This window comes from Brachypodium distachyon, chromosome 5 (genome assembly GCF_000005505.3).
Source record: "Brachypodium distachyon strain Bd21 chromosome 5, Brachypodium_distachyon_v3.0, whole genome shotgun sequence".
Classification (NCBI taxonomy): domain Eukaryota; kingdom Viridiplantae; phylum Streptophyta; class Magnoliopsida; order Poales; family Poaceae; genus Brachypodium; species Brachypodium distachyon.
In genome coordinates this window covers 28,262,756-28,275,089 of record NC_016135.3, presented here as the reverse complement: position 1 = coordinate 28,275,089, position 12,334 = coordinate 28,262,756, and the positions used below count along the sequence as shown (strand labels likewise).

At 51.6% G+C, this 12,334-nt stretch overlaps 3 protein-coding genes across 3 annotated transcripts; 2 read left to right on the top strand and 1 right to left on the bottom strand.

Annotated features, from left to right (window-relative positions):
- The first annotated feature begins 561 nt into the window (after nt 1–561).
- LOC100832713 (PI-PLC X domain-containing protein At5g67130) lies at nt 562–3,094 on the top strand. The gene is made up of 5 exons (XM_010242353.3): nt 562–819; nt 899–1,436; nt 1,526–1,749; nt 1,833–1,919; nt 2,018–3,094. The coding sequence occupies exons 1-5, from the start codon at nt 604–606 to the stop codon at nt 2,804–2,806; spliced, it is 1,854 nt and encodes a 617-aa protein (XP_010240655.2). The 5' UTR covers nt 562–603; the 3' UTR covers nt 2,807–3,094.
- A 1,766-nt stretch (nt 3,095–4,860) lies between these two features.
- Nucleotides 4,861–6,188, bottom strand: LOC100840693 (cationic peroxidase SPC4). Its single transcript, XM_003580830.4, has one exon. The coding sequence runs from the start codon at nt 6,033–6,035 to the stop codon at nt 5,019–5,021; it is 1,017 nt and encodes a 338-aa protein (XP_003580878.1). The 5' UTR covers nt 6,036–6,188; the 3' UTR covers nt 4,861–5,018.
- Nucleotides 6,189–10,396: 4,208 nt separating this feature from the next.
- LOC100840082 (cationic peroxidase SPC4) lies at nt 10,397–11,705 on the top strand. Its single transcript, XM_003580828.4, has one exon. The coding sequence runs from the start codon at nt 10,482–10,484 to the stop codon at nt 11,511–11,513; it is 1,032 nt and encodes a 343-aa protein (XP_003580876.1). The 5' UTR covers nt 10,397–10,481; the 3' UTR covers nt 11,514–11,705.
- The last annotated feature ends 629 nt before the right edge of the window (nt 11,706–12,334 follow it).

The window sequence follows — 12,334 nt, the reverse complement described above, 5'->3', positions numbered from 1 at the left end:
ACATTACAAAAAATAAAATGTTGACCAGCAAATGACAAACCCCAAAAAGTTGGCGGAAAAAAAGGGTAGTTTGGGTTAGGTTTGGACGGCAATGGATCCAAAACATAGGGGCCGAGAAAGCTGGGGTTGTCAGGACGGTAGTCAGAGTTTGCATGGGGCCCAAGCGAGCCCTTGGTTAAATTCTTGGGGACACAGCCCATGAGCCATTTCCGGCCCGGATTAAATGCTTTGCTACCGGCCGGTCTCATGGCCAACGAGAAGGAGATGGACGATTCCACCCACCATTGCCGTTGGCGTGCGCAAAATAAGAGGAATTTGAGGTTTCCCGTCTTTGATTGATGTCTTTGATTGGCAATGCCAGTGCCAAATGCGTGGGCACGCACCAAGATAAATCGAAACTCCTCTCCTTGCAGCCGCATGCATGTGGCTTCTTGCCGTTCCCTATTCCTGGAATGAATGAATGAATGAATGAATGAATGAATGGCGCCCCCATCAAACTCGATCTGCACGAGTCCTTGTTAATTAGACTCTCTGTTCTAGCTCCACCGTCCGTCTCTTTCTCTCTGGCCCGGGTCGACAACGAAACGCTCGCTCCTACGTGCCATGGCCGCCGCAGGGACGACTGCTCGCCGCCGGGGCCTCCTCTTCTTCCTCCTGCTGCCCGCCATCGCCGGGACGGCGTCCGCCGGCGCTTTGGTGGGCGACAGGTGCCCCGCGGCGTCGTGCGGAACCGGGATGCGGTGCGCAACCTGCTCCCCGCTCCCCAACTCCGGGCCCTCCGTCTGCTGCCGGACCACGCCCATCGACCCCAAAACGCACGTACGTTTACATGCATAACAAGTCTCGCTAAATTTACATGCTTGCTTGTTTGACCGTCGTTAATTGACGGTGAACGCAGGGGACGGGCCTGCCCTTCAACAAGTACTCATGGCTCACCACCCACAACTCCTTCGCCATCACCGGCACGCCCTCCGGCACCGGCACCCCCATAATCTCCCCACCCAACCAAGAAGACTCCGTCACCTCCCAGCTCAAGAACGGCGTCAGGGGCCTCATGCTCGACACCTACGACTTCAAGAACGACCTCTGGCTCTGCCACTCCTTCAGCGGCAAGTGCTTCGACTTCACCGCCTACGTGCCGGCCTCCAAGGTGCTGGGCGAGATCAAGGCGTTCCTCGACGGGAACACCGGCGAGGTCATCACCGTCTTCGTCGAGGACTACGCCGCGCCCGGCTCGCTCGGCAAGGCGCTGGCCGCGGCCGGGCTTACCAAGTACGTGTTCCCGGTGTCGGCCATGCCCAAGAATGGCGGAGATTGGCCGCTGCTCAAGGACATGGTGGCACAGAACCACCGCTTGCTCGTGTTCACTTCCAAGCAGGGGAAAGAAGGGTCAGATGGCGTCGCCCACGAGTGGTCCTACGTCGTCGAGACCCAATGTAACAACATTATTGCTGATCATCAGACGATCGATCCAGAAATACCAACGGCATTTCTAAGTTGGATGCTTCATCTTTTGATGATGCAGATGGGAGCGAAGGGCTTGTGGTTGGGGCGTGCCCGAAGAGGGGGGAATCCAAGGCCTTGGACTCCAAGGGGCAATCTCTGGTGCTCATGAACTTCTTCACCACCAACCCCAGCCAGATCTGGGCCTGCGCCAACAACTCCGCGCCGCTCATTGCCAAGCTCAGGGCCTGCTACGACGCCTCCGCTGCCCGATGGCCCAACTTCATCGCCGTCGATTTCTACATGGTATATATACCAAAAAAAATTGTCATTCATTGATGCGATGCGAGATGGTCAACTTGACATTTGTTGTGAACCGTGCCGTGCAGAGGAGCAGCGGCGGTGGCGCCCCCCTGGCGACCGACGTGGCCAACGGCCGCCTCCAGTGCGGCTGCGACACCATTGCCTACTGCAAGGTACGTACGATCACCGTCTTTGGCTCATGAAATTAGCAAGCACAATGCCACGACGTGATTGCATATTCACATATTCTTATCCTATGTTTTATTTGTAGCCAAACGCGCCGTTTGGAACATGCACAATGCCGTCGCCATCACCATCTCCACCGGGTTCGCCTTCCCCGCCACGTACTCCATCGTCATCGCCATCTCAGGCTCCCTCGTCATTGTCGTCACCGTCTTTGGCTCCCTCGTCGTCTTTGACTCCGGCGGAGGCTCCGACTGTAGCACCATCTTCACCGGTACCTCGAATATTGTTGTCACCATTATCGCCGACTCCGGCTCCGCATTCATCTCCGTCCCCAACTCCCACTATGGCTCCGCATTCATCGTCGTCCCCGACTCCAACTCTGGCTCCACATTCATGGTCATCTTCACTGTCGCCTCTGTCATCATCACCGTCTTCAACACCAGCTCGGAGTCCGTCTCCATCTTCGTCTCTGTGGTCATCATTGTTTTATTCAACGGCATCCCCTACTCCGGATATGGCTCCATCCATGTCACCGTCTTCATGGCCCTACGGGACTTCTTTGTTCCTGTCTCCATCATCATCACCGACGTCATCCCCATCCTTCGACATAGTGGCAGTGCACGAACCGCCTCCGAAGAGTAGCTCCGACGAACTAGAAGGAACAATACAAGAGATGACGACCCCGGAGAGCACGAGGGACGCAGGAGTGCCACAGAGGACATCTCCAAAGAGCATAGCGGAGGCGCCGGCGCCGGAAGCAGCCGCGCCGGATTCGGTGGCTGATGATAGCTCCGGTGCGTCGGTTCGGCCGAAAACCCCTAGCCGGAGTTCCCTCTTTGGACTCACGGCCCTCGTTCTCATCTCACTCTGCTAAAAAACAGAGCTTGCATGATCGGAGCCAGCTGTTACGGTGGAGATATGAAGTAGTCAGCTTCCTTCCATATGTCCATATATGCACTTATATACTACCTGTATAGTAGTGTTGAGCCAAAAGGTTTTCACTCTTGTGCTTTTGTTTCTCAGTACCGGATGGATGCCATGCATGGTTTTGTTGCTGCATCGGTCAGTCGGTCATGTCAGTAGCATGTCTACGGAGGTTAGAATATCAGATGCATACATGTAAACATACCTTTAATTTCCCATAATTTTGTACAACACTGAACTTGCAATTGTGTACTCCTATATCCTTTAGAAATTTTTGTTCAGTATGTCTACACTGTTCTCCAGTCTGAAACTCCACATGTATATATAACATTAATTTCCTCCTTTAGGTCACTATAGTCATTAAGATATAGCCGACTCAGTCAGAGCAACTCAAGTTGCACTTGACTGAATGTCTGAACGCTGTTGCTTGCATGCCTGGTTGGTCTGTTAGGCACAGGACGATCATAAAATTATTTGGTGCTCGGTCCTCTATTTTTTTCTTTTATTTTTTTCTTCCAACTCACGTTTCAAGCTTGATCCTGGTGCATGTATATATATGCACACCAAAACCAACTCCTAACACTATTAGGACTCCAACCGTAACCTACTAGTATTGCTACTAATTAGCCACGTACTACTAACCTATCTAGACTCGGACACGACGTGCTCATCACCACACGCACATGTCCTAAACAAACTCAACTCTTGAGTAATCTAACAATCTCCCCTTAATCAAGACTTGTTATCTTCCTTGTGCTTCTCCTGATCTTGACTCATCTGCAGCTTCACGACTCGTCGACTACACTCAACGCATGATCTTGACTCCCAGCCACGCTAACCCTGTGCACTACACCGTACACTCCTAGCGCAATACGTGCTAACTAAACCCATAGATCCACGTAGAGACATGGCCTCATTGAAGAGACTCACCTTCACTGGCACACCGCCCCACTATACGCTTGAGCTTCCGTCTTCTCGTCGAGACAGACAGATGACACCCACCTTGCACACACGTCTTCGCCCTCAGTGATACACCTCACTGGACAGCCCTTCGACCGTGACGTACTTCCGCTGCAACAGAGTCCCACACAGACGAGCACTTGGACACAACCACGACTCACAGACGCTGACCTGGACGTACATACGCAGCTTGACCCGATGTCGAGTACTTGCCGACGATCAGGATGATCTCCCGTTACTAGGAGATCGGTCCACTGCGACGATAGTCCTATCTGATCTGCTGAACGTCGCTCCACTGCACAGCCACGGATTGCCCGATCCAATCCGCTGAACGCCTCTCCGCGCACTGCCACCGTTTGCCCGCTCTTATCCGCGGACACCGCTCCGCCGCTGATTGCCCGCTTTGATCCGCAGACGCAGCTTCACCACTGTTGCCCGCCCCGAGGCGCTAGCACATCGCCTCCCCGGGGCAACCACGTCTTCAATCTTTGACCTGGCTCTGATACCAAATGTTGGGTTTGCCCAAAGATCAATCACATGAAGACGCACACGCACACGACGATCATAAGATTATTTGGCCAAGGAGCGTATCGTGTTTTCTATTTTTCTCTTTTATTTCTTTCTCCCACTCACGTTGCAAGCTTGATCCAGGTGCATGTATATATATGCACACCAAAACCAACTTCTAACACTACTAGGACTCCAACCGTAACCTACTAGTATTGCTACTAATTAGCCACGTACTACTAACCTATCTAGACACGACGTGCTCATCACCACACGTACATGTCCTAAACAAACTCAACTCTTCATTAATCTGAATGGTCGTTGTGTTACCTGTTAGCGAGGGGAAACAAAATATCTACACGGATGGAGAGCTTTTGTCATTTGGATCGACCGAAAGACTAGCCACTCAATTAGTCACATGTTTTTCAGCCCTTTAATTGTGTGGCAAATTGTTGTCTGATGTTGATGTTATTAATGGCCGAGTTGAAGATTCAACTCATACACCGTAGCAGATGTAGCCGCCCGATCCAAACAGAATTGCAAGTACCACCTTAAGTCGTTTCTTTATTGCATCCTACCCGCGAAGGACCAAAAACAAAGACAGGAAACACGTACAAGCTCTGAAGAAACAGACGACAGACATTAAGTAAGCACTACTAATTTAGAAAGGAAAGCTTGATCTTCAACCTTCAAGATCAAGCTGAAGCCTTGAATCCCTCTTCTTCCCCGGCGAGCTCGATGGTCGCATCCGCGCCCTGGCGGACGTTGCGCGTGAAGCAGTTCCGGCGGATCTCACCGACATTACCCCCCGGCCTGGGCGCGTTAGCCAGCTTGGTCATGGACCTCGCAAACTGCGCAAAAAACGCCTCCTTGCTCTCCGCGAACTGCCTGACAATGGCGGCCGAGGTCCTGTTCTTGATGAGCGCCATGTCAGAGGTGAACACGCCCTGGTTAAACGTCAGCGCCTTGTAATACCCGTTATCAAACAAATCAGGGGTGACGACGTCGAGGTTCTGCAGGCGGTCCTTGTGCTTGCTGCAGTTGGCTGCCAGCTTCCTGGAGAAGGTGTCGTCCATGCGTCCCGACCTGTCAGCGAAGGAGTCGCACTGGGAGCGGCCGACGGTGTGCGCGCCGGAGAGCGCCACGAGGTCCGCCACGTCGGCCATGCCACGCGTCGCGAACGTCGCCACGAGTTCCGCCACGCTGGCCGTCCTGGGCCCCGGGAGGTCCAACACCTTGTCCCGGGGGGCCGGGGCGAAGCTGTCGAGCTGGCCGAGGGGCACGGAGTAGGACGGCCCGCCGGAGGCGACGACGGCGGCCCGGGTTGCCAGGGCGGAGACGTCGGCGCAGGAGACGGTTGGGCCGCAGGCGGCGTGGGCCTTGGCCCGGATGGACTCCACGAGCTGCATGGCCCGGCGTTGGAGCGTGAGGTTCGGGCCCAGGGAGATCTCGTCGGCGCCCGTGCCCATGAGGTACACGGAGGCGTCGCAGCCCTGGGGGAAGCAGTCGTGGAAGAAGATCCGGATGAGGCCGGCGGCGAGAGCGATCTCCTGACGGAGCGCCGCTTGCACGGTGGTGAGCACGATGGTGTCCAGCTGCGGGCAGGACACGGCGTGGAAGGAGTCACCGGAGTCGGGGAAGACGGCCGTGGCGAGAGCAGCTGGGGAGAGCAGCAGCAGAAGGAGCACGGCGATGGGCAGTGAGTTAGCCATGGCCGTGGATTATTGGTATATGCTAGCTAGCTAGCTTGACTAGAGGAGGAAGAAGAGGGCTTGTGGCTTCCTCACGTCAAGAGACGGGCGTCATTTATAACCGGAGGCACGGCAGAGTGGCTGCTGGGGCCAATCTAAGCTTGGATCACACCAACTACCCCCCGGACATGGCATCGAACATGGATCACAGGCCGGGCCATGTGTCCGAAAATGTTTATAAATCCAAAGGTGCAGAGAAAAAGATCAAAGGCGACAGACAGCGCGAGTGGCACTAGTTGTAGTACGTGCATGCCATGGGCCGCGATCACGTGGCGAGTCTTAATATGTCCTATCCACCTATTCTTTTTTTTAGACACGTAGTACACCTACTCGTTAGTACCACTCCAGTACTGTGCGTTTGATGAGGTGGTGCTGTTGATATCAACAATTAAGCTACTCACTTATTACTTGTCTCAGACCAAATACGGATGTATCTATGTGTAAAAAACGATTGTAATATTTCGACAAGTAATTAATTCCGGTCGGTCGGAGGCAGTAGCTAGCTTGACTAATACCGTAATACGTACTCAGACAGTGCCGATCGTTAACATGCATATAATCGATAGATTTGGTTTGGGTGTAGACTAATTGACTGCGACAACAGGAAGCTAGGAATAATTGTAACTCAGTACTCCTATGGAGTAGTACTAGCTAGCTAAGGAACATGGCGCGAGTTGGATATGAAATGTGAGCGTGAGGCAGCCACACTCGATCGACTAAACTTCGATATCAGTGTAGTTTAGAGAATGGGGAAATCGAAATGTTAATTTGGTGCAGATCCAAGCATGTGGCTTAGCGCAAACGTGGAGGGCCACGTGCATGAAGGAGTGCTGAATTCTCAGTACTACAATACTCCGAAAGCAATATGATTGGCCTAGCCAAAAGCAACAAGTTGGGTACGTAGATTATTCTTTCTATCTTTAATTTTCTCGATCGGCGACCAATCCACCCAGTGCGCGCGCACGCCCACGGTTTTGGGTCTCTCGGTCCATGAGATGCAGGCATCTCTCAGCAGCTGATTCTACAAATTAACACTGCATCCATATATACGTGTTGTGCTCGATATGCAATACTCAATGACAATTAACCAATGTCACAGAATGGAGAAGAAGAAAGGGATTAGTAGTGCATCTTTTGCACAAGTTGGGTATAGTACAAGTAAGGAGTGTATGACTGAGAATTATACCGTCAGCAACTTCTTATCCACTGGAGTAATGTGTGAGTATATATATATATTTGTGGGGTACTGCAGGTAGGTACCGCGACGCCGGCGGCTAAGCGTGCCCCATTGTTTAAGGATGCGCACATGGTCTGAATTGAAGCTCTGCATGCATGGTCCACGGGAAAAAAGGGTCAAGCTGGCCCGCGCATTGTCAGGCTTTCGCATACTCTAGTTAGCTCCATCATGCACCGCCACGTTACACTAGCTAGGCCACGAAACCAAGTGACGCGATTCCCTGGACTCGCAAAGTCAAAATTCACCATTATTGCAGCCCGGCCAGGGCCGGCCGGTTGTACAAGTTTCTCACCGCTGATTTCGGCAAAACTTCCACACACGAAGCAGCAGCAGCTGGCTAGCTAATATGCAGTTAGCTCAGCTGGCTAAACGCTGAGCCACTTAAAAAGAAGAGTGCATGGAGTATTAGCTCGGCCTACATGTAACAACTTGCTGCTTTTGCGCAGACGACGACCTTTGTGCTCAGCGTTTGAATATTTCAAAGGGCAAAATGCAGCGTGTCTGCTCAAATCATGTCACTCTCTTAGATAGCCATAGCTTAGCTTGGAGTAGATTACGGGACACTGTCGATCGGTACGTATTCTACATTGCCAAGTGGGTCCTTTTTCGTTGAAAAACTTTTGCCCCTCGATGAACCAACCAATCAGTCCACTCGTGTATACGAGATATAGTACCCCCTCAGTGGTCGCAAAATAAGTGACGTCACTTGTTTTGAGACGGAAGAAGTACGTACTACTGCTGTCCATGTGCCGGCCACACTTCACACAGGTATAAGGACAAGCACGAGTATTTTTAGTTTGGAACCGGCTATATTACATATTCTCCCATTTCCAAATAACAGAGTGCATAGAAACAGGAAGGAAAAGCAGAAGAGCAAACGAGTTGAACGCACAAATAAAAACGGGTAGTAGCATCTTGTCCCTTGTTATCTCGACAAATTAAGAGTCATGCATGTATGTGTGGCAACATATCACGTACGTACAGACACGTACTGCTAAAAACCGGAGCAGCTCCTCCAAGACCGCCGCGCCAAAGAACTGATAGAATGGTTGGAGGACAACGAATGGTGGTTCCGGCACCTCCATCTCCGTGACCTCCATCTCCATCACTTGCTTCCTTCCGGCAAGTTGTTCCTCTCGGCGGCCCACGCGGCACGACAGCGTTATTGGGCTGAGGCCACAACGCGTTGAGGACGAAAGGCCCAAACTCAACCCAACAGCAGATAGTGTACCACGTTTTGACTTTTCCTAAATAAAATTGTGCTCGTTTTGAAAAAACAAAACATGTTCAAGTTTGTGCTTCCTTAACCAGTGAACCTGCACGGTTCTCTTCTTCTTGTACACGTACGAGAGTTCAGTATATAGCTGCCCAAGTGAAGAGTGGCACACGTGAACGAGGCGACAAACAGGCAGACAAACGCACACCCACTTGATCTACCCCCAGGCGCGTGAAATCCTGCGCTAGCTGCACGTGCCACGCATGTCTATTTCAGACACACGTAACACTCAGAGATGCAAGTTTGTGATACCCATTTACACTTCTTAGTTCCCACACAACTTTTTTGCATTGCATTGCATATCTTTTTGCCCTAGACAGATCACAGGGTTGGTACAATATTACTCCCTCCGTCAGGATTCGTACAATATTACTAATTTAGATGTATCTAGCTAGACATGACTTAGTGTATAGATGCATTTAAAGTCATCGGAGGAATATTACGGTTCATATTACGACTATATACATTACATTATTGTATATATGCGGTCGAGTACGTACGTGGCTGCCTCGTGCCTCTCATCTGATCTTATCCGTGATTAAGCTACTTAATTCATGTCCCATCTGTGTCATCAGCTGGTTACATGTCCAAGATGGCGGCCAATCAAATTAAGGAGAACGTCAACGGAGCAGAGACATGCACTTGATCGACTTGTCGTTTCTTGGATGTTTTAATTTGCTGAAATGAAACGAAATTAAACAAAGGCGTTGCCTTGCTTTGCGCATAATGTGTACAATTAATAGAGCTCTCCGTTGAGATGTCGCTCTCATATCGGTCACTTTGAATGAATTGAGGAAGCCAAGCTTATCTGGTGTGAGCTCGATCGTATACATACATACATACATACATACATACATACATACATACATACATACATACATACATACATACATACATACATACATACATACATACATACATACATACATACATACACACACTTGGTATAATTTCGATAGATGTTTATAGTGCTCCGTGTGGCACTCTATATCCTTTAGCGATGACCCAGAACGTGGGCGTCAAAAAATATTCAGTGTGAAGGCGCGCCTCCACCACACTCGCACATGCATGCACGAGGACCGACCTACTACCATAATATGACATCCACCAAAACCCAATGTTACACACAACATAGTCCATATACTATTAGACAGTATATCTCAGCACTATTCGAGCTAGACATAGCATATTCCTAGTATTATTTGAGTACTATAAATATGAGTCGACCCACTGTACAATCTATATAGACTATTCGAGTTGGGTAGTGGCATCGACGCAAACCCAATGTTAGACACAACCCGTGTGCCATATTATGTGCAAATAGTAAGACCCACTTTAGTGTAGTACTCTATATGCTAATAAAATTAGGGAGGGAATTGAGTGCCTGCTAGACCAATGTGAGGTGCATAAGTGCATTTGAGTTGCATAGGCTGTAACGAAGGCCTCTCAAGTGCGCAGCACGATTCGATCGACCCCAAAGCTTCTTGAAAATAATCTACGAGAAAAAAATCGTTTTCAATTAATCCGGATGGAATACTATCTTCCACGGATAGCTAGGCATGCAGCATATACTTTTCATTAGGCTGGCCGGCCCCGGCCCGCAATTAGTTAAGTACACATCAAAGTGTGAAGCCTTATTTGAAGCTACCTACAGAATACTTGACCGGCAAAAATGGCCCAAAGTCTTCTTTGAATTTTCGTTTAGTATTGTCAGCAAGGAATTAGGCACACAGAGAGTCGTTTGGTGATCTAGCCTTGGATTGGCCAGCAGCATATACCTTAGTTCCCTTCCCCGTCGTTATAAATAACGGCCATTTCGTGACTAGCTAGAGCCAGCCACGAGCTAATTAAGCTAGCTACTCCACAGTAGTCCACAACACACAGCAAGACAACAATGGCGAGCAGCAGCAGGAGCTCCGGTGGTGCACTAGCAGCCATGGTGACCATGGCCATGCTGCTCTCTTCTGCCGCCGCCGCCACCACCGCCGCCCTCTCACCGGACTTCCACGCGGCCAACTGCCCGCAGCTAGAGTCCATCGTGCTCAGCTCCGTGCAAACCGCCCTCCGTAACGAAATCGCTCTCGCCGCCGGGCTCCTCCGGATCTTCTTCCACGACTGCTTCCCGCAGGGCTGCGACGCCTCTGTCTACCTCAAGGGCCGGGGCACGGAGCAGTCCATGGGCCCCAACGCCACGCTCCAACCCAAGGCCCTTCAGCTCATCGAGGACATCCGGGCCAAGGTCCACGCCGCGTGCGGCCCGGTCGTCTCCTGCGCCGACATCTCGGCCCTGGCCACCCGGGACGCCGTCATCTTCTCCGGCGGACCCTCTTACAGTGTCCCCCAGGGCCAGATGGACAGCTTAACCCCTGCGGCCCAGAACCTCGTCGATGGCCTCCCGTCCCCCAGGACGTCCAGCGTGTCCGCTCTCGCCAAGGCCTTCCGCGACAAGGGGCTGGCCGACATCGCCGACCTCGTGGCGCTGTCCGGGGCGCACACTGTCGGGAGGACAGGGTGCCCCTTCTTCTCCGACAGGGCCGGCCGGATGGACGACGCGTTCTCGAGGCGGCTCGCGGCCAACTGCAGCCGGCAGCCGGCCGTGAAGCAGAACCTGGACGTGGTCACCCCGGACTTGTTCGACAACGGGTATTTCATGGCGCTGGTGAACGGCCAGGGCGTGTTCACTTCCGACATGGCGCTCATCAAGGACCGGGCCACGGCGCCCATCGTGAGGCAGTTTGCCAGGAGCAAGGACGCGTTCTTTCAGCAGTTTGCGAAATCCATGGCTAAGCTTGCTGCCTCGCCTAGGCCTGGTGGGAATGTCGGGGAGATCCGGCGCAGCTGCTTCAGCCGCAACCCGGCTCGCGTCGTCGAGACCGTCGACGTCGAAGCCGGTGATGAGCAGGACGGCTTCGCGGCTTCGGCTTGATTGATTCCCCTGTTGTCATTTCATTAGCGTCAATCGATCCGCGTGTGTTTCATTTTAGCATCTTGAGATGTGTGTGAGTGTGTGTGTTTCCCGCTTTTGGTTCGATCGTGTAGTGACAATAATGACAAGGCTCTTGCTGTTGCATGTGGTTCAATTTGTGGTTTAGCTATGGGAAAAGGAGAGATTGGAACATCTCTACGTGGGGTGCATGTGGAAGTGCGTGTGCCGGCCACGATCGACGACTACCTCGTGGACGGTGTTACTTTCAGAGCTGCTTTGGATGTTGGTTCAACATGTCCATCGATTAAAGACAACGCGCACAAGGGCCTGTGACTTCGACGCACCTTCGAAAGTTATATTTCTCACTGTTCCCTAGAGAACACTCTTCCTTTTTTGAGAGGATAATACAAAGAGTACGGTACGGACTCCGTCGCGGCGTGCCCCACGTAAGCGTGGCCAGCGACGCCCTCACACCCGCCCCTCGTGCACGCAGCACGCAGCAAGCGGCCGCTTCCGGCTGTCTTCGCCACCGAAGCACACGTTAGTTGAAGCACCCGTGTGGGCAGCGCAGCCCAAGCACAGTCCAGTCTAGCCATCTTGCTTTAGCATTTTTCGCTTTTTTTCACTCCAAAATTGCACTTGTTTTTTACATTGTATTAAATTTTGATCAATTTTAATCCGTTCATCAGTATACTTCAGAGCACCTAAAAAAGCAGGTCAGTTTCACATATATCATGAAGTCATAGCAACAGTTTTTTTTTTCCGTATTTACCGACTTATCGAATCCTACTTCCTGGGTTAAATGTGCCTATTTGTCGATT

What these genes read in the sequence shown, in the direction of transcription:
- LOC100832713 (XM_010242353.3), top strand. Translation starts at nt 604, where the DNA reads ATGGCCGCCGCAGGGACGACTGCTCGCCGCCGGGGCCTCCTCTTCTTC. An exon ending in CCATCGACCCCAAAACGCAC is followed by an intron (nt 820 to 898) that starts GTACGTTTACAT and finishes CGGTGAACGCAG; the next exon opens with GGGACGGGCCTGCCCTTCAA. An exon ending in TCGCCGTCGATTTCTACATG is followed by an intron (nt 1,750 to 1,832) that starts GTATATATACCA and finishes CGTGCCGTGCAG; the next exon opens with AGGAGCAGCGGCGGTGGCGC.
- LOC100840693 (XM_003580830.4), bottom strand. Translation starts at nt 6,035, where the DNA reads ATGGCTAACTCACTGCCCATCGCCGTGCTCCTTCTGCTGCTGCTCTCC.
- LOC100840082 (XM_003580828.4), top strand. Translation starts at nt 10,482, where the DNA reads ATGGCGAGCAGCAGCAGGAGCTCCGGTGGTGCACTAGCAGCCATGGTG.